At 55.4% G+C, this 26,355-nt stretch overlaps 1 protein-coding gene across 3 annotated transcripts; it reads left to right on the plus strand.

Moving 5' to 3' along the window:
- Nucleotides 1-765: 765 nt before the first annotated feature.
- PDK2 (pyruvate dehydrogenase kinase 2) lies at nucleotides 766-24,809 on the plus strand. 3 transcript variants are annotated; one of them, XM_030541237.1, is made up of 11 exons: nucleotides 766-897; nucleotides 6,879-7,020; nucleotides 10,513-10,584; nucleotides 14,827-15,011; nucleotides 15,775-15,864; nucleotides 16,440-16,517; nucleotides 17,042-17,118; nucleotides 17,666-17,764; nucleotides 18,345-18,452; nucleotides 18,805-18,918; nucleotides 23,202-24,809. In XM_030541237.1, exons 1-11 carry the CDS (start codon nucleotides 777-779, stop codon nucleotides 23,340-23,342), a joined length of 1,227 nt encoding a protein of 408 aa, XP_030397097.1. In that variant the 5' UTR covers nucleotides 766-776; the 3' UTR covers nucleotides 23,343-24,809. The 3 variants fall into 3 exon arrangements, with proteins under 3 accessions (XP_030397097.1, XP_030397096.1, XP_030397098.1); XM_030541236.1 differs by lacking the exon at nucleotides 23,202-24,809 and adding an exon at nucleotides 22,602-23,179; XM_030541238.1 differs by lacking the exons at nucleotides 766-897; nucleotides 23,202-24,809 and adding exons at nucleotides 3,353-3,457; nucleotides 22,602-23,179.
- The last annotated feature ends 1,546 nt before the right edge of the window (nucleotides 24,810-26,355 follow it).

Below are 26,355 nucleotides of genomic sequence, written 5' to 3' on the forward strand. Positions count from 1 at the left end.
GGTGAGTCTAGGGTGGGCTGCAGGGCCCTGGTCAGGAAGGGGTTAAGGGAATGGGGGGGCTAGGTGGCCTGTAGTCAGGAAGGGGTTAAGGGAATGAGGGGTGGGTCTAGGGTGGGCTGTAGGGCCCTGGTCAGGAAGGGGTTAAGGGAATGGGGGGGGTAGGGAGGTTGTAGTCAGGAAGGGGTTAAGGGAATGGGGGGGTTAGAGGGGCTGTAGTCAGGAAGGGGTTAAGGGAATGAGGGGTGGGTCTAGGGTGGGCTGTAGGGCCCTGGTCAGGAAGGGGTTAAGGGAATGGGGGGGTAGGGAGGTTGTAGTCAGGAAGGGGTTAAGGGAATGGGGGGGTTAGAGGGGCTGTAGTCAGGAAGGGGTTAAGGGAATGAGGGGTGGGTCTAGGGTGGGCTGTAGGGCCCTGGTCAGGAAGGGGTTAAGGGAATGGGGGGGTAGGGAGGTTGTAGTCAGGAAGGGGTTAAGGGAATGGGGGGGTTAGAGGGGCTGTAGTCAGGAAGGGGTTAAGGGAATGGGGGGGTCTAGGGTGGGCTGTAGGGCTCTGGTCAGGAAGGGGTTAAGGGGATAGAGAGCGGGTGCACAGAAGGGCCCTGGGCAGGGAAGGGTTAATGGGCGTGTCCCAGGGCTCACGTGGGTCTGAGCGCTGCCCATTGGGCCGCGGGGGATGTTTTTGAACCGCGATTGGCGGCGGGCGGCGGGGGGCGGGGCCGGCGCGGGATTGGCCGGCCCCGCCGCAGGCCGCTGTCAGTGGCACGGAGGCCCCGGGCGCGATGCGGCTGCTGCGGGCGCTGCTGGAGAAGGCGGCGCGGGCCGCCGGGGCCCCGTCCTACATCGAGCACTTCAGCAAGTTCTCGCCCTCGCCGCTCTCCATGAAGCAGTTCCTGGACTTCGGTACCTGCCCCCGGGCCCCCCCCCCGGGGCGAATCCCCCCGGGCCCCTCCCCCCTTTCCCACCCCCCCCGCCGGGGCGAATCCCCCTGGGCCCCTCCCCGCCCCCCCCCGCCTGGGCAAATCCCCCCGGTACCCTCCCCCACCTGGGAAAATACCCGCAGCGCCCCTCCCCCGCCGGGGCAAATCCCCCCGGGCCCCTCCCCGCCGGGGCAAATCCCCCCGGGCCCCTCCCCGCCCCCCCCCGCCGGGGCAAATCCCCCCGGGCCCCTCCCCCCTTTCCCACACCCCCGCCGGGGCGAATCCCCCCGGGCCCCTCCCCGCCCGGGCAAATCCCCCCGGTACCCTCCCCCACCTGGGAAAATACCCGCAGCGCCCCTCCCCCGCCGGGGCCAATCCCCCCCGGGCCCCCCCCCGCCCCCCCCCCCCGCCGGGGCGAATCCCCCCGGGCCCCTCCCCTCTTTCCCGCCCCCCCCGCCGGGGCGAATCCCCCCGGGCCCCTCCCCCACCTGGGAAAATCCCCCCGGCCCCCTCCCCCGCTCACTGGCCCCCCCCGCCGGGACAAATCCCCCCGGGCCCCTCCCCCACCTGGGAAAATACCCGCAGCGCCCCTCCCCCGCTGGGGCAAATCCCCCCGGGCCCCTCCCCGCCCCTCCCCGCCGGGGCAAATCCCCCCGGGTCCCCTCCCCCGCTCACTGCCCCCCCCCGCCGGGGCGAATCCCCCCGGGCCCCTTCCCCCACCTGGGAAAATACCCCCGGTCCCCTCCCCCGCTCACTGCCCCCCCCGCCGGGGCGAATCCCCCCGGGCCCCTCCCCCACCTGGGAAAATACCCCCGGCCCCCTCCCCCGCTCACTGGCCCCCCCCGCCGGGGCAAATCCCCCCGGGCCCCTCCCCCACCTGGGAAAATACCCCCGGCCCCCTCCCCCGCTCACTGGCCCCCCCCCGCCGGGACAAATCCCCCCGGGCCCCTCCCCCACCTGGGAAAATACCCGCAGCGCCCCTCCCCCGCTGGGGCAAATCACCCCGGGCCTCTCCCCCAGCCCCCCTTCCCCTACCTGGGCAAATTCCCCCCCATACCCCTCCCCCGCCGGGGCAAATCTCCCCGGGCCCCTCTGCCAGCCCCCCTTCCCCCACCTGGGAAAATCCCCCCGGGCCCCTCCCCCACCTGGGAAAATACCCGCAGCGCCCTCCCCCGCCGGGGCAAATCCCCCTGGGCCCCTCCCCGCCCCCCCCCGCCGGGGCAAATCCCCCCGGGTCCCCTCCCCCGCTCACTGCCCCCCCCGCCGGGGCGAATCCCCCCGGGCCCCTTCCCCCACCTGGGAAAATACCCCCGGTCCCCTCCCCCGCTCACTGCCCCCCCCGCCGGGGCAAATCCCCCCGGGCCCCTCCCCGCCCCCCCCCGCCGGGGCGAATCCCCCCGGTCCCCTCCCCCACCTGGGAAAATGCCCCCCCGGTCCCCTCCCCCGCTCACTGCCCCCCCCCCGCCGGGGCAAATCCCCCCGGGCCCCTCCCCCACCTGGGAAAATACCCCCGGTCCCCTCCCCCGCTCACTGCCCCCCCCGCCGGGGCAAATCCCCCCGGGCCCCTCCCCGCCCCCCCCGCCGGGGCGAATCCCCCCGGGCCCCTCCCCCACCTGGGAAAATACCCCCGGTCCCCTCCCCCGCTCACTGCCCCCCCCGCCGGGGCAAACCCCCCGGGCCCCTCCCCCACCTGGGCAAATCCCCCCGGTCCCCTCCCCCGCTCACTGCCCCCCCCGCCGGGACAAATCCCCCCGGGCCCCTCCCCCACCTGGGAAAATACCCCCGGTCCCCTCCCCCGCTCACTGCCCCCCCCCGCCGGGGCAAATCCCCCCGGGCCCCTCTCCGCCCCCCCCGGCAAATCCCCCCGGGCCCCTCCCCCACCTGGGCAAATCCCCCCGGGTCCTCCCCCCCCTCACTGCCCCCCCCGCCGGGGCAAATTCCCCCCGGACCCCTTCCCCAGCCCCCCTTCCCCCACCTGGGAGAATACCCGCAGCGCCCCTTCCACGCTGGGGCAAATCCCCCCGGGCCCCTCCCCCACCTGGGAAAATACCCGCAGCGCCCCTTCCACGCTGGGGCAAATCCCCCCGGGCCCCTCCCCCACCTGGGAAAATACCCGCAGCGCCCCTCCCCCTCTGGGGCAAATCCCCCCGGGCCCCTCCCCCACCTGGGAAAATACCCGCAGCGCCCCTCCCCCACTGGGGCAAATCCCCCCGGGCCCCTCCCCCACCTGGGAAAATACCCCCAGCCCCCCTCCCCCTGCCGGGGCAAATACCCCCTGGCCCCTGCCCCCAGCAAATGCCCCGGGTTCTTCCCCCACCCGGGCTAATACTCTTTTGCCTTTTCTGTGGCGGTAAATGCCGTGGGGTACATACAGCCGCCATCTCCGAGAACCCAGCCTGGGGAGGAGGCCATTTAAATACCCTCTGGTTATATCTGTCCCCTTCCCCGTGGGACTTTCCTCCCCTGTGTGTACACTCCCCGGGGTCCGTCACTCCTCTGCCCCCTGCTTGGGTCCCAGCCGGCTCCCTGCACCTACCGCCCAGGTAAGTCCCCCAGGGCTTGGGAGGGGCAGGCTCTCCCTCCACCCCGGGAAGCAGTTCCTGGACTGTGGTAGTTACACCCCCCTCCCCCTTGCACACACATACATTGCCTGGGTACCTACCCCCCTGAGAACAGGGGCTGGGGGGGCATGGGGCAGGAGGATGATGAACTCTTCCTATTCCCCCACTCCCACGGAGCAATTCCTGGACTGGAATAAATGCCCCCCCTCCCCCTGCTCCCTCCCTGGTGAAAGACCCCTGGGGAGGCAGGGGAGGGGATCCATGGGGCAGGTTGGAGGCAGGGCTGCCTTCTCCCCGCTCTGTTGGCAGTGTGTGCTGAGCTCAGGACTTTGCTTTTCCTCTCCCCTTGGGGGTACGGGGCTGGGGGGATCAGGGGCTCCCTTCTGTCCATGTTCACTAACAACCCGCTGGGGCAGGGGGGTAGGAGTGGGGCCGGCTGCCTATTCTCTTTGTGGAACAGTCCCTGGGTAAATGCCCCTTGGAGACAGAAGGGAGTGGGTGGGAGTGGGTAGCAGCTTTCTAGAACAATTCAGGGATTTTGGAGCGATCCCCTGCTCCCAGGGTTTAGGGGCAATCTGGCTATGGGGGGGTGGTGATGGGGTTGGGGGTGGAGGGGGGAAGGTGAGGTCCATAATAGTGGCCTGACAAGGGGTCTGAATTCCTGAGGGGCTCAGACAGGGTGGCGTGGGCTTAACACAGTGGCTAAGTGGTTCCCTCTTGTGGCTGGGGGGCCGATTTGCCCTTCTGGCTCAGTGGGTCGGGGCTTGGGCTTTTGGTGCTGGAGAGCACTGGTTCTGGCCCTGCTGGCGATGCAATGTGGGGGGGTAATTACCAAGTCAAGGGGGCTAGGAAAGGGCTAGAAGGACTATAGGGCTGAGAGTGGGATATATGGGGGTGGGGAGCAGCAGGCTCCTGTTCTCTGAGAAGGGAGGACATAGAGGAAACCAGTGGGTAGGGTGGTGCATTAAATCAGTGCAGGCAGAGTAGAGAGTAATTTGTTTGGACACTCCCCCCCCTCCTATGGGGGAGGAGAAGACGGCTACTCTTGTCCCTGGATTACTGCAAGGTTTCCTCTCTGCTCTTCCAAGGAACAGCCGGGGGAGAGGATGAGAGGCTGGAATACACCCCGTACCTCCGTCCATCCCCCCCACACCACATATTCTGCCCTCCCTTCCCGCTCTGGGGAGTCTGACTCTGATACACCCAAACCCTCCTCCCCCCTTCCCCCCCCGGAAAATCCTCTTTGAAAACAACAGGGTGCTGTCTTTCTTTGGGGTTTGGGATATAGCCCCTTCCCTCTCCAGACCGCTGCAGGCAGCCGCAGCCCCTCCCTGCTGGTTCCCAGCCCACTAGCTAGGGCAGGGAGCTCCTGGGTTCTGTTTCTGGCCCTGCTGCTGACTCCCTTCCCGGCTCTGTGCCTCAGTTTCCCCCTCAGTCGCACGGGGGTAGCGAGACCGAGACACGTCCCTGGGAGGCTGGGAGGATGGATTCACTGATGTACATGGAGATCTGTGGTCTGAAGGAGATAAGGAAAAGGTGAAGAGGTTTATTGCTGTAAACTATTTGAGATGCACCACAGCATCCCCTTCTCGTCTGGCTGTCCTTAGACATGTGCTGAAAAGGGGAGGGTGCCTGCTCATAGCGGATCCAGTGTCCTCTGCCGCGTCCTAGAACCATGCCACCCCCCAGCGCTAGCCGTCCTCCGTGTCCATTTCGTGTGGCTTCTCTTTCCAGAACAAATGGAAACAAACGGTGCTTTCAAAACGCTAGATAAAGCCCCTGCCATACCTGGCTGGCTTGCGCTGCATGGCACCCTGCTGACATGCATGCCATTGTGTGGGTGCATGTGCGAACACCCACACGTGTTTTTCTCATCCTTCCGCTAGCCACTTGCCTGGCAATAGCCCGTTGCTTTCCGAACAATCTGTGCCGTTGTTTAGATAGAAACTGCCGGGGACGGACGAACGTGCAGTAGCTCAGGTTACATCTGTACATTATGTGCTTGTGAGTTAAACACACACACATACACCTGCTACTGCTCTCTCCAGAACTGTTCCCTTGTTTGCCAGCCTCCCACATCTTCTCTTCTCCCTGCTGTGATCTTACTCCGATAATCACTTCCTAGTTCTTTTTCCTCCTTGAGCATCTTGGCCCGTGTCCCTGTCACCCGGGTGCTTTTGAGTGTGTTTGCCGGTTGGATTCCTTGCAGAACTTGGAGTTGCTGCCAATGAGGCTGTCCGTTTCCTTTCTGCTGGCCAGTGTTGGGAGTTCCCCGTCATTAAGGCTCCTAGCATCTGTCTGTCCCTCGGTGGCAGGGCAAACCTCTCCTTAGGCAACCCGCAATCGTGCTGTGCTGTGCTTAGGGACACGTCAGAGCTCAGGAACAGGCAGCGATGCTTCGAAACTGTGTGTGCGCTGAATGCTGCACCTACCATCAGTGCCAGGCTCTGGTTCCTGGGGCCACGAGGACCCAGCGCTGCAATTTCTGTGGTCCCTGGGGACCCCTGTGCTGAATTCTCTATTGCAGGGTTTAATTCCAGAGAGGGAGCCTGAGAAATGGCTCCTGGACCCGGGGAAGGCAGCCAGCGTGCAGATTACCCACTCCCAACCTGGGGAGGCAGTGATGAAAAATAACCGTACAGGACTCTTTGGAGGCCCTGTGATTTGAAGTGATGTGTACGGATGGAGGGATCCGAGGCACAGAGAGGTTAGGTGACAATGCCTGAACTCACTCTGTGAGTCAGTGGCAGAGCCAGGCAGAGCCTCCTGTCTTTTGCTCAAACCACTAGATGACCCCACCTGCCCGGCCTTGTGGGTGCAGGCCTTCAAAGCGATGGGGGTCTTCTCCCCATTTCCCAAGTTGGGCAGTAATGGGCTGCAGCCTGGGGTTAGCGTGCAACCTGGCCTCCCTTGTGGGTCTCCTAGGCAGTGTCCCCTACTGGAGCTTGGCAGCTGGATGGTGGAGGGAGCAGCATGGAGGGGGTAAGCGGCAGATGAGCAGGGCTGGTGTGTGACTGGGGGTGAAGTGAAGGGGACAGTTTTCTTCCCCTCCCCATCCTGAGAGCTGTGCTCAAGACCCTGATGGAGTTCAGCCAATTGCAAGGGAATGTGGCCTAGTGGTTAGATTGGCTAAAGCTGTACTCAGTGGGGATCTGAGGTGTAATGTTTATGGATCAGCATGAGATCTTCTGATGCAGGGGGCTGTGGTGGGGGAAGGGGCCGGAGGAACCAGGTAAATGCTCTGGCTGAGTGCCTGATCCCTGGGACTCCAACGGGTGGTCTGATGTAGCTCCTGAGCTGGTATCGGGGGCAAGACAGGTGGATGATAGGTGCCTACATCCTCTTCATCCGGCTGGGGGTCACTGAGATCCTGCTCTTCTAATGGTGGGCCTTCTATCTCTAGGGTCCAGCAATGCCTGCGAGAAAACCTCCTTTGCCTTCCTCCGCCAGGAGCTGCCCGTCCGGCTGGCCAACATCATGAAGGAGATCAACTTGCTGCCAGACCGGGTCATCAGCACACCCTCGGTGCAGCTGGTGCAAAGCTGGTGAGTAGGACGAACTGCCAGTCAAGGGGATGGGGGTGGGCAGCATTGCTAATGTGTGTGTATGTGGGGGGCACAGCATGGCTAGCCTGGGCAGGAGCATGGCACTGCTAGCCTGTGTGTGTAGGGAGGCACTGCCAGCCTGTCCATATCCCACTTCACCCACCAACTCTCCTTCTCAGCAAGCCCCTTTCTCACCTGGTCTGGGTTTACATATAACTGATGCAGGAGGAGAATGAGGATGGCAGCTCAAAGGCCCTGCCAGGCAAGGGGCTCTGGAATGGACATACTGAGTGTGTGGGTGTGAAGTGGCACGCGTGGGAGTCAAATTGCAGTGGTATTTGGGGAGGGCTGGAGGCTGAGACAGTTCATACCCAAGAGATCACATCTAGACTAGGGGCTCGTCTGCACTTGAAATGCTACCATGGCACAGCTTGCTACTGTCACACTTCGGAGTAGGGACTACCTGCGTCAACGGGAGGTTCTCCCATCTGCGCACGTACTCCGTGTCCCCGACAGGCGGTAGCTAAGCTGATGGAAGAATTCTCCCATCGCCCTAGCGCTGTCTACACTGGGGCTTAGGTCGGCTTAACTGCGCTGGCCAGGGGTGGGGCTTTTTCACAACCCTGAGGGATGTAGTTAAGCTGACTCAATTTCCTAGCGTAGCCCAAGCCTAGGAAACCAGGTTGTGTACACTCGTTAGCTACTGCATTTTGACCTCTAGTGTAGACAGGGCTTAACCCCTCTGAAGAACAGCTAGCTGACAGATCATGCTGAGAAATGTATCTCCCTAGACTAGATGTGGGCCAGCAATGGACCAGCTCGTTAAATCGCTCCAGGACAATGGAATTCTAAGCAGGATCAGCCCAATACATAACAGTTGGGGGGTTTCACTTAATGCTTCGCCCGGCCCTGGGCAGAACCCGTTTGGGTTTAGCGGAGGAGCAGGGAGATTTCCAAACCGCCCTTGGCTTTCTAGGAACTGGGGGAAGTGCTTATTCCCTGTTACTCCAGCCGTTGTTGTGGTGCTCTCGCCAGGGTACTGCAGGTTTTGGGGCAGCGACTGTATTTAACCCCTGAAAGCCTGCCGGCCTGCAGCTCATGCTTGGATTTCTTCTTCCCCCTCCTACCGGTTTGTTGTCATTTCAAAGGCACCAGCTGCTCTGGTCAGGTTCTTACAGGTTTGCGCCTCTCTAAGCCAACAGGAGGGAGAAGAAATGGGAAATGTCCCTTTAAGATCCCCCCCAGTACCCAGCCCCTGACTACCAGACAGCAGCAGCCTGAACTTTGTCCTACATTGGGGCTTCAGGGATCACGTGACAGCTTGTTTGTGCAGCCAGCTATTTCCTGCTGCATCGGCAGGGCCAGAGCCTGCCCAAACCAGCTGAATCCCACTCCCCGGGGAGCTGGGGGGGGGGGCAGGAGCCTGAGTTAACAGTAACCTGGCCCTTGCCTGCAGCTTGGCTGCTCCCTGGAATTTGCTCTCCTGGAAGGTGCATTTCTGCATCAGTGATCCCAAGGGGCTGGCCGTTAACCTTTTGCTGCCTGCTCCAATGGCGGCGGGGGTGGCTTTTAACCCTGTGCTGTTCTTTGACTCCTTTATTATTAATCTGCAAGGTCTGAGCACCCCAGAGGTTTGAGGGGCTGTGAAGTAAGGGGTGGCTGGTGAAGCTGCCACCCGTGATTGTCACCTGTAGGTTGGTGCGTCTTCAGCCCTCCCATTTGTTCCTTCCTCCCCCACTCCATGTCTAAGTGGCCGCTCCTGAGAGGGGCCAGGGAGGTCCCCTGGCTGCACCCCTCTCCAGCATGGAGCTCTGCGGTCTTTCACATCTGCTCAGGTGGCTTGATGCCCCACGGGAGCCCCCATCGCAACGCCCCTTAGAGTGCTCAGTGGGGTTTGCTGTCGAGCAGCTTCTCCCGCCCCCTCTGAGCGTCCGAACACCAATGCCCTTGCAGCCCACCACAGCTTTGCCAGTGCCCTTCCATCCTGCCTCAGTGGTTCCCCTGATGCCCTGGGCTCCCCACGTGTGTCCATGCACCTCAGTGCTTCCTTGCAGCCCCCCTTGCTAGTCTAGCCCTAACCTCCCCACACCCTGTTCTGCCAACATGCTTGAGTGCTCCAGTGATATCCAGACTGCTCCAGTACCCTGACCTTCCCACTTCCCTTCTGTTCCAAACCAGCCAGGGCCCTCCTGCTACTCCACTCCTTGTTCTCTGGTGTAAGACCCGCACCATGCTGCGCTGCATGGTAGCTCTGGTGATGGGGCCCAAACAAGCACTCTCCTTCCACCCCTCATCCCCTTGGGAGTGGTGGCGGGATCTGCCCCATAACCTCTGGTTGTGAACTGCTCCTGCACTCATCCACCTGCACCCTTGGGATCCCGTGAGCAAAACTTCCTGATCTTACAGGACTGGGGCCTTGGCAGCTGCTTCCCTGTAACCTAAATTCCCAAGCAGATATAACACAGCCCTGGGAAACCATTCCACCCCCACACTTAACAACCAGCCTGCCTAGGAGTTCGTAGTTGTCATGGTGCCCTCTGGAAGGAGCTGTGTGTCCGGAGGGAAGCTGTGACCCAGGGGAAGGGACGGGCTTCTACTGTGCTGACTGGCTGCTTGCTCGGGCTCGACTGACAGACATTCCTTATAAGCTGAGGCCGTGGAGGGCAAGGTGCGCTGCATGTCCCAAAGCCTCTGGCAAGGTGCAGTCCCGGGAAGTCGCTGGTCCCCGGCTGCTGCTGCTGCTCTGTGCTCCTCCTTCACTGGTTTTACTTCCTATCCGGCAAGGCTCTAGGCTAGGTCCGTCTCTCGTCCCTCTGTGGGAGGAGGGCTGGGTGACTGTGCTCTAGGGAGTGGTAGGCGTTGGGTGAGCGAGCAGCTCTGCCTAGGCTGGGCTTCCAGAGATGGACCTTGGGAATCTGCAGTAGCAGGCAGGGAGTGCCCTTCATTCAGTTAGCCCAAGCTGCAGTGGCTGCAGGTTAAGATCCTGGCAGGTGAAGCTAAGCAGGGTTGGGCTGGGTTGGTGTTTGGATGGGAGACTCTTTCAGGAAGCCCAAGTGCTGCTGGAAGCTGTGGTGGTGGCTCTGTAGGAGGCAGCCTTCCCTGTAATTCAGCGCTAAAGCACTGGCTGCTGCATTGCTGGGGGTGCCAAGCAGCGATCCTGCCTGTTAGAGATCCCCCAGCGTTCTCCACTTCCAGCCCTAAACTCTTGTGGGGGTGTGTGTGCGCTGCTGCTGTGTCCCACTCCAGAGCTGGCTGCTTTTCAGCAGTGGATGAAGCAATTCCTGTTTGTAAAGTGCTGTGCCTAGACCTCTGTGGATCCTCTTCCCCCCATGGAGATGGGTAATGGGGCATTGCTGTCACACACAGTTTCTCGGGGTGCCTGCCAGTTGAGGGATTGGGATGGGGGCCGCTCTGCATTGATCTGTGCTCCCAACCTGTGGCTGTGGAATATAAATGGAGCCTGCATCGCTTTTCCTTTCCACTCCCCCACAGGTATGTTCAGAGCCTGCTGGACATCATGGAGTTCCTGGACAAAGACCCTGAGGACCAAGGCACCCTGGGACAGTAAGTTGAGTGTGGGCTGACTGGGTTTATAGACTAAGCCCTGGAGGGACCCTTGAGTCATCTCATCTGACCTCCTGTGTCCACAAGCCAAAGGCTTTTCCCCAAACCCTGGATTGAAGCGTATCTTTCAGATATCTAATCTGGTGGGAGTCCACCACTCTCTGGTGAGCTGCTCCCATGTTGAATTACCCTCCTGGCTAGCAAACTGCAGCATATTTCAAGGCTGAATTGGATCTAGCCATTGGATCTTGTTATGCCTGTGTCAGCAAGACCAACGCCCCACCCCCACCTAGCCAATACCTTTCCCGTGCGCAGGTGCCTATACACTGTGATCCAAGTCACTTCTTCACCTGCTCTTCCATAAACTGAGTGAGGCCTGGTCTATGCTAGGGAGGAATCAATCTAAGACATGCAACCTCAGCTACAACAATAGCGTAGTTGAAGTCGACATATCTTAGATCGACTTAGAATCACTTACTTCGCATCCTCACGGCTCGAGATCGATGGCCGCCGCTCCCCCGTCGACTTTGCTTCCGCTTCTCGCCAAGCTGGAGTTCAGCCGTCGATGGGAGAGCGATCGGGGATTGATTTATTACATCTACACTACACATGATAAATCGATCCCCGATTCGGTAGGCATATCCTAAGTGGAGCTCCTTAAGCCTCCCGCTACCAGGCTTACTCGTGTGGCCTTCCTTTGAATTCTCTCCCGTCCATCCACATCCTCCTTTAAGCAGGGAGACCAGAAATGGACACAGTATTACCAATGCTGTGCACTTGTCTATTTCTGCTTGAATTCTCCCTTTTTACACATCCCAACATCACATTAGGCCCCTTAGCAACAGCATGACCCCGAAGTCCTCCTGTGAGTTCTTGCTTCCCAAGACCTAGTCTCCCCTCCTGTAGGTGTAATCTGCTTTCTTTCATCCCAGAAGAGTAAACATCCATTTGAGTGGATTAACTTGTGACCATTTGACCAGGTGACTACCTGTCCTCCTCATTATCTGTTATCCCGCACGGTTTTGTGTCATCTTGCAAACCTAACCAGCAAAAATTTTATACGACTTTTAGCGATCATCCAGAAGATATCGAATAGCAGCAGACCGAGAACCAGTCCCTGGGGGACCCTGTGAGAAACAGCCCCACTCAGTGATATCTCCCCAGTAACAGCAACACTGTCATTGAGCCGGTTGTTAATCCATCTAATGAGCGCTTTGTTAATGCCATAAAATACAGGGTTTTTAAAATCAGGATGTCATCTGGTACTAAGTCGAGGGCCTTGGCGTAATCTAAGGATACTATGCGCAGTCACCTTGATCAGCCAGCCTTGTAATCTTGTCAAAAAAGTAGATAACAGGTTTGTTTGGTAAGACCTAGCTTCCATTAAGCCCTGCTGACTGGCTTTGGTTGTATTGTTTGTCTCTAATTCTTTGCTAGAACAGTTAACACTGCTCTACAGCCAAAATGCTTCTGAAATAAATGTAGTCCAATTTTACTAAGAACGAAAATGATGCTTAAAATTGTTGATTGGCTCTAGTTTTCAAGATACGCTATTGAGTCGGTATATACGACCCTTGACTTGGGAATGGCAGAAGATAAGTGAGTTAAAAAGGGAAGGGATCTCAATTTAAACTAGAAATGACTAAAATACATCTTTGACTGGATCTATGAATAAATCTATGACTGGGTTTGGACAGTACTTGCGTTTTAGGCAAAACAATGAATGATGCAATCTGAAGCTGGTATTGCATCATACATTATATGAATTGCATCATGTTATTCCTAGAAGTCATGGATGATGCAATCATAATGAAGCTTACATCACTCTGCTGAACAAATTGCCCTAGATCAGCTCTAGAAATCATACGGTGTCGTGCTCTCTTACTTGTCAGTGTTTGATTTTGCAAAGGGACACATTTCTATTTAGCCAAAGTGAGCAGAGATGTCTCGTACTTGTGTGAACAGCGCAGATAACTTCTGCTATGTTTGTGGTGAAGTGACTTTTGCATCACAAAAGCGCAGTATAACCACTATGGTTAAGAAAGCCTATCACCTTTATCTTGGCTGCAAAATTGGAGATCAGGACAAGAGGTGGGCCCCACACATATGCTGCAACACTTGTGCAACAAATCTTCGCCAGTGGTTGAACAGGAAAAGGAAATCTATGCCTTTGCAGTGCCAATGATTTGGAGAGAGCCAACAGATCATACCAGCAATTGTTACTTCTGCATGGTGCCTCCAGTTGGGAAATGTGTGTCAAAGAAGAAAAAGTGGACTGTGCATTATCCAAACATTCCATCAGCTACATGCCCAGTACTCCACGGAAAAGGACTGCCGGTTCCTGATGCACCAGAATCATTCTCACTTGAGTCAGACGAGGAAGAGAATGAAACTTCTGGTTCTGAACCATCAATGTCACAGGACCCACATTTTCTCCCGTCCTCCTCCTCTGAACCACACCTCATAAGACAAGGTGAACTGTCATAGATTATTAGGGTTGGAAGGGACCTCAGGAGATCATCTAGTCCAACCCCCTGCTCAAAGCAGGACCAATCCCCAACTGGCCCCCTCAAGGATTGAACTCACAACACTGAATGACCTTGTCAGGGATTTGGAACTACCCAAGAGTAAGGCAGAGCTGTTGGGCTCCAGACTACAGCAGTGGAATCTCCTGGCAGGCTATCAGGGCAAATGGAACCCATCAATGCTTGCAGACTATTGCTGGACAGTGACAAGAGATGCTCCATTTAACGAATACAAGAGACAAGCCAAGAAGCGCCAAGTAGACACTGAATAGGACTAAACTATGTACATAATAGTTTCTTGCCTTATGTTTCATAATAAATTTTATTTATATAACGCTTTTGCTGCTTTTTAGTGTGTTACATAAACAGGACAGGTGAAATATTATCATGTAAAGCAACCATAAACACATGAGAAGACCTAGGTTTACAATTTATGATTAAAACTCTACTATCTGCACAATATACGTAGACATAAAATGTAAAAACTTAAATATCTTAGAAACAGTAGCCAATCAGTTGTTTTAATTGTCATATTTGAATTCAGCACATCAAAATACATAATAAATATCACATTTTATCTCTGAAGCAGACGACTTCTCAAAAATTGTAGACCAGTGTAATCGGAGACTCTGTTATTTGCCTGGGAGTCATATCAGCCTAACTGATCTATAGTTCGCTGGATTATCCCTTTGCCCCTTTTTAAATATTGGGACTGCAGTGGCAGGCCTCCAATTTGGAATTTCTCTTGTTTTCCCAGATCGGTTAAAAATTAACGCTAGTGATTCAGCTGGTTCCTTTAAGGCCCTTGGATGTAAGTTATATGGGCCCTCACATTCTTCCTTTTTCCAAATGGTACATGTTTCTATTCCAATGCGATGGGTACATCCTCCTGCATCATTCCAGATACACAGCTGGAATCCCTGCTGAACATTTTTGCCTTCTCTGTGTAGCTATTTATGATTTTTACCATCTGCATCTAGCAATGAACCGATTCCTGAGCAAGGGTTCCTTTTGTATGGCCGCATTGAATCCGACAGTCATGTTTTCCTGCTTCCTCAGCCCCGGCTCCCAGATCCTGGCTGGGACCTCCACTTGGGCTGGGGTTGGGCTTGAGTGTCACTGAAATGTTATCACAGATCCCAGCTCCCTCCGGGACACCGCCCCCCAATCCAGAGCTGAAATTCCAGCTCTGGCACTTCAGCCGTCTCTAATATTACATGCGTCCTGGAGATCCATGTCGGCTGTGCTGTGGAATCTGCTCTGGGATTTCCCAGGCAGCTGTGCACGGTTGAAAGCCCGCATTAGGGTTAGAGCAGCAAAGAATCCTGTGCCATCTTATAGACTAACAGACGCTTTGGAGCATGAGCTTTCGTGCGTCAGATGTATTCACCCACGAAAGCTCATGCTCCAAAGCATCTGTTAGTCTATAAGGTGCCACAGGATTCTTTGTTGCTTTTACAGATCCAGACTAACACGGCTACCCCTCTGATACATTAGGGTTAGAGTGGAGGATAGCTCCTTCAGCCATAGGGGAACCTGGACTGGATTGCTGTGCCTTCTTAGAGCAGACTGGGGCTCTTGCTGTCCCCTGCCTCCTTGCTGTAGCCCTCTTGTTCCAGGCTCTGGGAAACAGGCTTTGTCCTCGCCTTGCTCCATGATGAACTGCTCCCGTCTCACGTGGACTAACCCCCCCACTTTCCCTTTCTGCTCTTCCCAGGTTCACGGATGCCCTGATCACCATCCGTAACCGGCACAATGATGTGGTGCCGACCATGGCGCAGGGGGTGATCGAGTACAAGGAGGCCTACGGGGACGACCCCGTGTCCAACCAGAACATCCAGTACTTCCTGGACCGCTTCTATCTGAGCCGCATCTCCATCCGCATGCTGATCAACCAGCACAGTGAGTGGCAACCGCCCAGCCAAGCCTGCTGTCTCCCATGGAGGGGAAAGGCGAGAGGAAGGGATCGAGTCGGGGGTGGGCTGCAGAGGAGAGCTGGAATGAGGCAGGGATCAGATGCTGCGGTGATGGGCAGAGTATTGAAAATGTACATCCAGTGTCTCTCGACCTTCCCAGAGGACTGGACCCCTTTCAGGCATCTGATTTGTCTTGCATACCCCAAGTTTCACCTCCCTTAAAAACTACTGGCTTACAAAATCAGACCTGAAAACACAAGAGTGTCGCTGGAGACTATTACTGACGAATTGCCGACTTTCTCCTTTTTACCTTATAATAATAAAATAAATCCACTGGAATATTAATATTGTCCTTGCATATAGAGCAGTATAAGCAGGTCACAGTGTGAATGAAATTGTAGTTTGTACTGACTTTGCTCGTGCTTTTTATGTAGCCTGTTGTAAAACTAAACAAATATCTAGATGAGTTGATGTACCTCCCAGAAGACCTCTGGGCTAGACTAGAGGGAATCAGGGACTAGACTCTATAAGCAGGGAGATTCCAGTAGGGGAATGGGGCCGAGGGGTGAAATTTGTGGGTGGGTGGGGAGTACTGGGACAGAGTGACGGGATAGGAGAGATGGAAACTGACACGCAAGCTCTTGATCCTTCTGGGTTCCCCCTTGGACTCGGATGTTTCAGTCTGTGCTGAGCCCCTTCCTCCTTCTCCTCCCCTTGTCTCTCCTTCCCCTCCCTCTCTTTCCGTGCAGGCCTGCTCTTTGATGGCAGCACCAACCCAGCTCACCCCAAGCACATTGGCAGCATCGACCCCCACTGTGACGTGTCCGAGGTTGTGAGAGGTCTGTGCCCCGTAATGGCGGAGAGGCAGCATCCCCACAAGGGTGGTGGGCCCTGCGTGATGGAGCACAGCAGGCTAAAGGGTTGTACTGGAGTCTCGGTGGAGACACCGGCTGGCTCTGGAGATCAGCAGGGGGATCCAGTTCTGATCCGTGCCAGGCCAGCGGGGGCTGAAGGCTGTTTGTTTGGAAGCCTCTCGGTGTGACTAGTTTGGTGGATCTCAGCCTAGGTGCCGGTGGACATGCATTCATGTGCCAAATGTCAGACTGCCCCTGGGGATACCCCAGAGATGCCAAGCACTGGTGGGCCACAGTGACTGAACTTCCCTTGTCCCTAAAAGGGGGTCCCTGTCAGGCAGGGGACACGGGCACAGGGCAGCCCGGGGAAAGTTCACTCGGCTGATGCCCAGCTTGTCCTTGTTGTGGGAGCAAATATCCCGCTCCAGCGCAGTCCATGCTGAAATTCCTTGTCTCCCGTCCCCTCTCTAAGTCCTGAGCCTGTGCCAAGGGGAAGCAGGCGCTGAGCACTGCTCTCTTGGGCAGAATCTGTGCCGATCCCATCTCTTCCTGTTCTCCAGATGCCTACAACATGGCCAAGCTGCTGTGCGACCAGTATTACATGACCTCGCCCAATCTGGAGATCCAGGAGGTCAGCGGTGAGTCTAGAGGGACCCGCAGTCCCTGGGGACAGAGGTGGGTGGGGATGCTCGTGGGGTGGCACATGAGCCTGGTGGGAAGGTGAGTCGCTTGTCGGGTGCAGGGGTTGGTAGGGAGCAGCTGAGGACGACGAGCTTTCTAAGGAAGCTGTCACAAGGTGGCTGGCCCGTTACGGGGAGCAGGGCCCAGCCGGGCCTGGGAGTGATCAGCTACTACCCTGCTGAGACCGCTGAAGTGGCTCAGCTGAGAAAGGGAGCTGCAGGAAGCAAGGTGGCCCCCGTGGCTGGCCGAATAGCAGGGGGAGAGAAGCAGAGAAAAGGCCTCTGGGCCACGGCTGCCTGCTTTGCACAGCGGGTAGCTTTGCATGTGTTACTCTGAGAGTTTGGTATCTGAAGAATGAAACTGCGCCCTGAAAGATGGGCCTGAGCCATCCTTGGGCATCAGTCCTTCCTGGGCTGGGGGAGTCAGGCCAGCAGCTTACAGGAGCATTTCCTTTACAGCCGCTGTGTTCTTTCCCTTGTAGCCAACAATTCCAAGCAGCCGATCCGCATTGTCTATGTCCCGTCTCACCTCTACCACATGCTCTTTGAGCTCTTCAAGGTAAGGCTCCTGTCTCTATGGTCCTTCACCTGTAGCACTCCTTGCTCTGCAAGGAGGTGACGAAGCTGGAGAGAACCATGGTAGAACGTGGTATCCTGTCTGCCTGACCCACCGATGGTTCCTTATAGTAGGCACTGGAGTTTTGAGCTCCTGCCTGTGGCGATGGGTGAGGTGGAGGCCAGGGAGTACATGTACGAGGAGAGTAAGTTAAGATGGGTAAAGGAAAGTACGTTTTCATCTGCAGTGTTAACCTGTGGAACTCATTTCTGCAGGATTTTTGCCTAAGGAACTATTTTTAGTAAACATTTTAAAGAAGGAATCGACTCATGGTAAATCCATGACCACCAGGTCTCTGCTTCAGGGCATCTGGTGTCTCGGGGTCAGGAAGGAACTTACTACTTTTACAAATACTGCACAAATAGGTGCCTTTTGGGAGTCTTTATACCTTCCTCAAGCATCAGGGCAGGCAGGGGCCAGGCTAGAGAGGCTGACAGTCTGTCATTACAAAATCCCTGATGACCTGCTTCTTGTCTTTGTTCCCTCGTAGAATGCCATGCGAGCCACCGTGGAGAGTCACGAGTCCAGCCTCCGACTACCACCCATCAAGGTGATGGTAGCGCTGGGTAAAGAAGATCTTTCTATCAAGGTAGGTGGCCTGGCTGAGGGTCCGATGGATAGAAAGGGACCCTCAGCATCGGGCTAATTCCCCAGGGAGCTCACATTTGTCCTGGGATTACTCTGCAGTGCAGCAGGTAGCCTGAGGGCACGTGGGCTAGTGGATAATAGAGGATTGGGCAAGAGGACCCTCCTGAGTTCTGTTTGATTATCTGACTCGCTGTCCCCCTGGGCCCGAGACTTCAGGGAGCATGTGTGTGTGTGTGGGGGGGGGGTATTTAGCCCACCCACCCCCCAAATGCTGTCTGGCTTCCCTTCTCCAGCGCAGCTCATCTCTGCTGCTTCTGGGATGCCCGTAGCCAGCCCTTGCTGGGGAGCCTCCAGCTTGAACTCTGAGGCTGTTTTTCCTGCTCCCCCAGCCTCACAGGGGCATTTTCTCCAGTAAGGAGGGCTGGCCAGAACGCCCTGTCAGGGCCTATTGATGCTTCTTCTATATCAGGCGCTGCTGGGATTTCTCCCTCAGGGCATAGGGGTGGGGATGGCTAACGCGCCGCTGCTCAGGGCACGTGGGGGGTCGCCAGGGGCTGCTGACGCAATGTCCCGTCGTGCAGATGAGCGACCGAGGTGGCGGGGTTCCGCTGCGGAAGATCGAGCGGCTCTTCAGCTACATGTATTCCACCGCGCCCACCCCCCAGCCCGGCTCGGGCGGGACACCCCTGGTACGTATCGGATCATGTCAGGCCCCCCTGGGTGTCGCTGCAGGTGATTTTGTGGGTGGGTGAGTGGATGGAATTCCCTAAGTCCTCCCAGGTAACCACCCTCCACCTCCAGAACCGTGTGCAGGGGATTCCAGTAAGCAGCCTGCACCTATACTGATCTGCTTGGATGGTGTGTTGGTGATGGCAGAGGGCCTTTGTCTGACAGCCAGGCCACCTGGGAATGGAAGGAGGGCTTGGGGGGGTTCCTGATGTCTGGGTGAGGTGATGCTGGGGGAGCTAGGTCTGGTGGTTGGGCAGTTCGCAGAGACCTCTGCAACCATAACCTTCTGTTGTCTTCTCCCCGCCCCGCCAGGCTGGCTTTGGTTACGGCCTGCCCATTTCCAGACTCTATGCCAAGTATTTCCAAGGGGACCTTCAGCTCTTCTCCATGGAGGGTTTTGGGACAGACGCAGTCATCTACCTGAAGGTGCGTAAATCAGCCCCCACATCTCTCCTTCTCAAACCCGCTGGGTCAGGCAGCCGCTCTCCGGAGTCCTCCCAGTCCTGTCAGTGGCAGGCTCCTTATGTGGAGGGGAGGAGCTAGAAGGAAGGATGTCCCAGTGGTTAGGGAGCCTGCCTAGGATGTCAGAGGCCTGCATTCACATTCCCGCTCTCCCGCAAACTCCTTGCGTGACCTTGAGCAAATCCCTTAGGGCTTGTCTACACAGGAAACTCTTACCGCTTGTGCCAGTAGAACTATACTGGTATAATTCCCCGTATGGACGCTCTTATACTGGAATAAGTGTGTCCTCATGCAGAGTTATACCATTATAACTACATTGGTTTAAATTCAGACCGTGGCTTATTCCAGTAGAACTTTCCCTTGTAGCTAAGTCCTTAATTTCTCTGCGTCTCAGTTCATTGCTGTCTGTAGCGCGGGGCCGGCGGCATCGCCCAGCCTCGTGTGTGGGCTGTGAAGATGAATGAAAGATTGCGAGGCGTGCGGATGCTACCGCAGTGGAGACCAGAGATAAGTGCTAATGCTGGAAGGGTTTGCTGGTGGTCCACAGCCCCTGGCTTTTCCTCTCCCTTTGTAACAGGGGAGAAAATGACCCTGCCTCATGTCAGTGACAGTGGGTGGAGTCTCCAGATCTTACAGCCTTGTCCCCATTGATGCTGTCCCTCCTTGGTGAAGCTTACATGGGTCAGTTTCATTCTGTTCCTAGCCACTTCACTTGACACCCAAAGGCTCAACCTGTCTCCCAGCCCAAGCGTGGCTCCATTCAGGATCGATACCCGAATAAGATCAGTGACATAGCCAGGGTGACTCTGGTTGCCAGCGGAGCAGGAGCTTGGGTCTGAGTTGGCCCTGCCCATGGCTATGGGAGCGGGTTCTCTGAGTGTCATTTACATGCTGGGTCACGCTGAGAGGTGATGTGTAACTGACAGACTCCTCCTTAAGACTCCTTTGTACTCCAGAGCTAGGAGTCTCAGGGCTTGCCTGCATCAGGGATTTTTTGCTCTTAGTGAGTAACTGTTTTAAGTCACACTATTACTAAATCATTTAAATCTCAATATTTAAATATTAATAATCATATTAAAATCAGGTTTCAATCGGGTGTAGGCTTTGTAAAAGCTAATTTGAAAACATGCTGTTGCAACTGTGAATTCTAATTTTTTTTATCACAAACTAAATTTTAAACACTATTGATTTCCTCCAGTGCCACTACAATTAGGTCATTGTACATGAATTTTACAAAACGGCTATAAACTAAAAAAAAAAATTGAAAATCTAAGACCCTGATCCTGCGAACGCTTAAGCAGACACGTCACTTTACTTAATGCCTAATCTCACTGACGTCAGTGGGATTACAGTCAAGCACATGACTAGGCGTTTGCAGCATCCGGGCTAATATTGTATCTTTATTAAACTTTTATTTTATTGGCATAACATTTTTGAGCGAGACCAGGTGGGTGAGGTTTTATTGAACCGGCTTTTGTGGATGGAAGGTAAGAGCTTTAGAGCTGCACAGAGCTCTTCTCGCCTGGGGAAGGAGATCAGAGAGTCTGAGCTAAATACAAATTGGGACAGATTGTTAAGTGTAAGGGGTTACCCATGCTATAGAAGCCACTTGAAATGAAGTTGTCAGTTAAGGGTTAGGCTGTTACGTATAAGGGGGTTGAAGTGGGCAGTTAAGGTTTAGCCAGGTGGTAGGGTGGGTGAGTTACAAATTGTCGCAATGAGCCATAAAACCCTGTGGAGTCCATGGTTTTGAATGTCTAGCAGAGTTAGGAATTTAAGGTCCCAGGCTCACATGTTGAAGGTGTAGATTTCCCTTGAGGAAGATGAGTATTGAAAGATCAGATCTGGAGTGATCGCTTTGTGAAAAGTGAAAAAAAAAAAAAAAAGAGTCCTTTTGGCACCTTTAGAGACTAATAAATTTATTTGGGTATAAGCTTTAGTTGGCTAGAACCCACTTCATCAGATGAATGAGGTAAAAGATACAGGAGCAAGTATAAATACATGAATGGATGTCGGTTGCTTTACCAAGTGTTAAGTCAGTCTAATGAGATAAATCAACAGCAGGATACCAAGGGAGGAGAAATAACTTTTGAAGTGGTAAGACAGTGGCCCATTACAGACGGTTGACAAGAAGGTGTGAGTAACAGTAGGGAGAAATTTAGTATTGGGGAAATTAAAAGTGCCCGTGGACGGTAGTTTTGTCTTATTATCACTTTTCTGTATGAGTTCATTCAAGAGCATAGTGATTTGTCTGGTTTCACCCTCATGGTAGTGGTTGGGGCATTTGAAGCACTGCATGAGGAACCTCGCATGTAGCGTGTAGGACCGGGAATCTTGAAAATTGTGTTGGAGGGGATATTGGTCATCGCAGCAATGGAGATATGTCTGCAGGTTTTGCATCTGTTGCTCTGGCAGGAGCCGGTGCTGCTTTGAGATGGTGTCTCGTGGTCTGTAGGAAGCTATAACAGCACTGCACAAAATCTGTGTCAGTTCAGAACAAAACTGCTGCAGTGTAAACAGTGAGAAGTTACTTAGACTTTCAATACAATACAAATATTCTCAATGACTTCGTTCTACACACGGGCCAACGTTTTCAAAAATAAGGAAGAGCCTGAAGTTAGGTGCTTGGGAAAAATCCGAGAGTCAACATAATTCAAGAACACACGTGCCATTGGCCTCAAACACTAATGGCGGCATGTGAGCCAGGCTGAAGCATTTCAGCTTTCTTGACTTGTGGGAGTTCGATATATTGGCTGCAAACATAGTCAGGGGTATCTGCTTGTCGCTGTTGTGCCAGAGTTTGCAGTTCTAACGGTAAAGATGTTATTGATGCCCTGGTGCTGTCTCTTTCAACACAGATGCATATTTTGTGTGTGAAACTGTAGTAGAACAAAATTCTTCATAAAACCTGAAATTCTGTCAACAATCAGGAAGCTAATTAAGGGAAGAAACATCCACCATTGCTTATTAAAATGGGGAAAAAGTAAAAAAACTAGCAACACATAAAATAAAAATGATTCATATTTTTAAAAACCTGATTTAGATCATTTAAAGCAACTCATGTTGTTTTTTATTCACCCAGCTGTAGCTAACATCAGTATATAGGCAGTCCCTTGATGCAACTGCTCCTGGCTTCAGTCCTTAGCTGGTACATGGGAAGGGGATCAGAAGCCCTGCGTTCAGACCGACCCTCATGCAAAAACCCCTGGAGACACGATTAAGTTCTTCCTTGTGGAGGGAGCTGGTGAGGAGTTAGAAGTAGAGCAGGTTGGAAGTTTTACCACAAAACGTAGTGGAATGTTTTTAGCTGATTCTGTTACAGATTCGACTAAACTTTTATTGAAACAGAGGCAGGCTTCACTGCCTCTTACTCTCCCACCCCCCAAGCTCTAGGGGCCAGGCATCCCCTTTCTGCCTCCCAGAGCTGGGGGGTTGTCAGAGACAGAGCCCTCTGGCTCTCCACCCCTCCAGCAGCTGGCTTGGAAGGCCCTTGTCAGTTTCACAGGTGAAATTGACAGGAGCCTTCTGTGAGGTCAGCTGAGAAAATTCCCATTCAGGTGTCCCAAAATGGAATCTGTCTTTAAATCCTTCCCTGTGAAAAATGTTAGACTTGACATTTCATCCAATGCACGATGAACTTTTTTCAGAAATGTGAAAATGCCGTGGGAAGGGGATTCCCTTTCTCAGCCAGCTCGTTAAAAGCCCTGGGGAAACCAGTGCAAGATCTGACCTGCAGAGACTGCTTCCCCTCTGCCTGCCCCTCTCTGAATGCAAATTGCACACACGCAAATTCCAGCACACATGCTTCGGGGCCAGGAAATGGAAGCGAAGGATCATAGGGTTTCATTAGCAGAGTCTTTGATATCACACTCCTGTACTGAGAAGGGAACATACTGGTCAGAGCAGGGGCCTGGGAGCCAGGACTCCTGGGTTCCTTGGATGGAAGGCTTCAGAAGAGGGCTGAACATTGCTGATGCCTTGTGTCCGGAAGGATTCCAAAGCACTTTACAGGCTAACAAGTGGCATGAAATCTGCCTTGAGTAGGGACCAGGAGGGAATCAGCAGAAGTTGGTCTTGAACTGTTGTCCAGATTCTACCAGACATCTCCTAGGGATTTTTCCTTTTAGCTGGCTGTGTCATTGAGAGGATGCTTGGAGGACATGGGGGTTTGGGGACAGATTCACTGCAGAGAGAGCACTTCTCCTGTCCACTGACGTGCAGTTACCTGGCTGCCTTGCGTCCCACAGGCCTTGTCAACAGAGTCCGTGGAGAGGCTGCCCGTGTATAACAAGTCGGCCTGGCGCCACTACCAGACCATCCAGGAGGCAGATGACTGGTGCGTGCCCAGTACGGAACCAAAGAATACCTCCACCTACCGGGTGACCTAGGCCCCCAGGGGTGGCTGGTGGCGCTTGGAGACGGAGATACCAGCAGGCTTGGGGCGGGAGAATCTATCCACATCACAAAAACCGCATCAGGAGAACTCGAGCGATGGACTCTTCCTATTGGACCAGTCTGACTAACGCTCCGCCCTGGAGCGTGAATGATTTTCTTTTTATGGTACGTAGCGTGCAGTAGCCCTTGTCCACCGCTGCCCCCGATCCTCATCCTAGAGAGAGCCGGGCAGGCTCTGGGCATTCCCTGTTGTTGGGGGTTTTACCTATAATCCTTTTATTCACCGTAGATCTATTCTTTGCCTCCGCTTGCCACTGGGAGGGGGAAGACAGGAGTCAGGCTGTGGAGATGATTTTTATGGTTATGGGAGAAATCAGCCCTCGGGCCGTAGAGTTTCAAATGTGGGGAGAGAGGAGGGGGCAGGTGGGGAAGCCTTGTAGGTTTAGGTGTGGGGTGGATGAGGGCCCTACAGAGAGAGCCAGGAGGGCCATGGGCTCTGACTTGGTCTGTTAGGCCGGGGGAGTTGGGAGCTAGGGCTGGAGCACCAGTGGGGAGTGGGGTGGGGTCCAGCTTGAGCACCAGAACAGCCAGTGGGTCCCTAGTACCAGCCCCCAGGTGTGGGGAAAGTCAGGTGTGTTGTGAGTGGTGCGGGGGAGGTGCTGGGAGCGAGGGGGCCTCCATGCTCAGGGGCATGTGGCCCAGAGGACTGCCGGGAGGTGCCAGGGTTGCTGTTTTCTGAGCTGGGACAGTGGAAGGGCATCAGCGAAAGGGAGGGGCCTGTCCTCAGCCCTACCCTGCTGGGGTGGAGGTGGGGCCAGGCATTAGAACAGCCACCTGGGGCAAGAACAGCTCCCCTTGTTGCCTGGGGAAGGAGATTGCCATGGGGTCCCCCCAGATTCCCGGATGGGATGCAGCAGCCATCTCTCTCTCTCGGTTGTGCTTATACACGAGGCATTACGGTGCCTCTTCCCAGCTCAGTATAGCTGTGCAGGTCTGTCGGCACTGGGGTCCCCTTCCCCTACACCCGCTGTGCGGCGCTGGCTGGAAGACGGGGCGGTCTGAGGCGAGCTGCATGAGTTTGCTCTGCAAGGCCAAGACAGGTGCTGCTCTCTGGTGAGGGTCTGAGGGACTGTAACTTCTTCAGTGTTGTCTGAGGCCTGGGCTCTGGAGGAGCCCTGTTCTCCCTGCCCCCCTCTCCCACCTTCCTGACCCTTTAGCTGTCTCTGTCCTTGCTGGGGAGCTTCCCTCGGCACCGGCTGCTCCCTGTGTCTTCACACCGCTGCCCTGCACGCCCACGTGTGGTTGATTTCCATGGCATGGTCTTATGTACTCTGGAAAGGATCTGCGCAGATAGATTTTTATGCTGTGGGCGGAACCCTGTTTCTGCCCAAGACACGGTGGGTTAAGTCGTGGCGTTCATCCCATTGTTGATCCGTAAAGATGACATTGACCAAAACCGGCCTGGCGTTGGTGGTGTTCTCTTTGCATTTTGTGGGGGCCTGGCGTGCAGCAAGCCCCCCCCCCACCAGCAGTCGATTTTGCACCCTGCCTTCTGCATGGGCCCAAACCACTTTGTCAGCGGCGTGTTAAAACTGGATCCAATCACCTCTACAGTCAAATAACCCTTTCAACCATCGGTAAGGTAAGTAGTCTTTCATACTGGATGGAGCATTGAGCTGGGCAGCAGGAGCCCTGGGTTCTGTTCGTAGCACTGCCCCTGACCTACAGGCTGAACTTTGGGCAAATCATATTGCTGCCCTGTGCCTCAGTTTCCCTTCCCAGCTTCTCTGTGTCTTTTTAACATGTAAGCTCTTCAGAGCAGGGTCTGGCTTACCGTCTGTGCAGCTCCTAGCACAATGGGACCTCAGTGCTGCTGTAGGAAAACCGATTCATAGTAAAACTACCAGGACTCTTGGGTCCTCAGCTTGGCCACTGACTTGCTGTGTGACAATGGGTAAGTCACTGCTTTAGTTTACCATCAATATGATGACACTCGGCTTCCCATAAAGCTTTGAGATCCCCTGGCCAAAGAGACCCTTTTCCTAGCAAGCATGGAATGATATTCCCAAGGGTGCACTGGGCGTCGCTGGCAGAGCTGGGCATGGAACCCAGGAGTCCTGCTTCCCAGCATGGCACGATGCAGGCTGAGGCCGTGTGCTGCTCTCTGCAGAGCAGTGACCTGGCGGTCAGGTTTCCCGTTCTGCTTGGTCATGGGCTTCTAGGCAGGGAGCTGTCTGGCTCTGCAGAGCGCTCCATGGCCTTGTTTATCCTGCCGGGGCAGGGTCCCACACTGGCACCTCTGCTTCTGGCAACACCCGGCTGGGAGGGAACAGAGCCAAGGCCTGGATCTAGAGCAGCAGAGAGTGCCTCACGCTCGCATTGCCTCACCCAGCTGCTGTGTTGATGTAAAGCTTGGAGGAGCTGACTGCATTTCAAACCCTGGAAACCACCTCCCCTGTGCCTTTGAGAAGACTCCTGCCCAGTGCGTGGGAGGCAAACCCAGGGGAGCCGGGAGGTGGCTGGGACAGCATGTACTGTGTGAGCAGAGGGATGAGGGGGAGGGCTGGCAGGCTCCGCTCTGTCTGCAAACCTGGTGACGCCTGGGCCCCTAGGCTGGGCTGCACGTGAGCAGGGCCATGTACAAGCTGCTCTGCATCCTCTCCCCAGCGGCCTCCCTGGACCCAGCTTCCTTGGGGAGAAGGGCTCTCCCCCCCCCCTCCCCACCTGCCTGCTCTACAGATCACCCCCTTGGGCCACTTTCAGTTAAGGGGTTGACCACAGAACACTGAGTGTCCCCGTGCCCTGGCCCCAGGCCACCTGCTGACTTTTCCGACTCTAAACCTGAGGTGGCAGGCTCCCAAGTGAGGTTTCACCCAGGGCCCCTTCTGGGTAGCTGCCTGGTGCTGGGGGCTGAGCGCAGCCTCAGGCTGTGGAGGGAGCAAAGGCGAGCCCCTCCCTGGGCCCAGCTCCATTGGCTGTCGGGTTTCCCTTCACTCCTGTGGGGCA

Source organism: Gopherus evgoodei, chromosome 23 (assembly GCF_007399415.2).
Source record: "Gopherus evgoodei ecotype Sinaloan lineage chromosome 23, rGopEvg1_v1.p, whole genome shotgun sequence".
NCBI classification, from domain to species: Eukaryota; Metazoa; Chordata; order Testudines; family Testudinidae; genus Gopherus; species Gopherus evgoodei.

Coding starts and splice junctions, on each gene's coding strand:
- PDK2 (XM_030541236.1), top strand. CDS start 777: ATGCGGCTGCTGCGGGCGCTGCTGGAGAAGGCGGCGCGGGCCGCCGGG. Junction 15,012..15,774: donor CATGCTGATCAACCAGCACA/GTGAGTGGCAAC, acceptor CTTTCCGTGCAG/GCCTGCTCTTTGATGGCAGC. Junction 17,765..18,344: donor AAGAAGATCTTTCTATCAAG/GTAGGTGGCCTG, acceptor CCCGTCGTGCAG/ATGAGCGACCGAGGTGGCGG.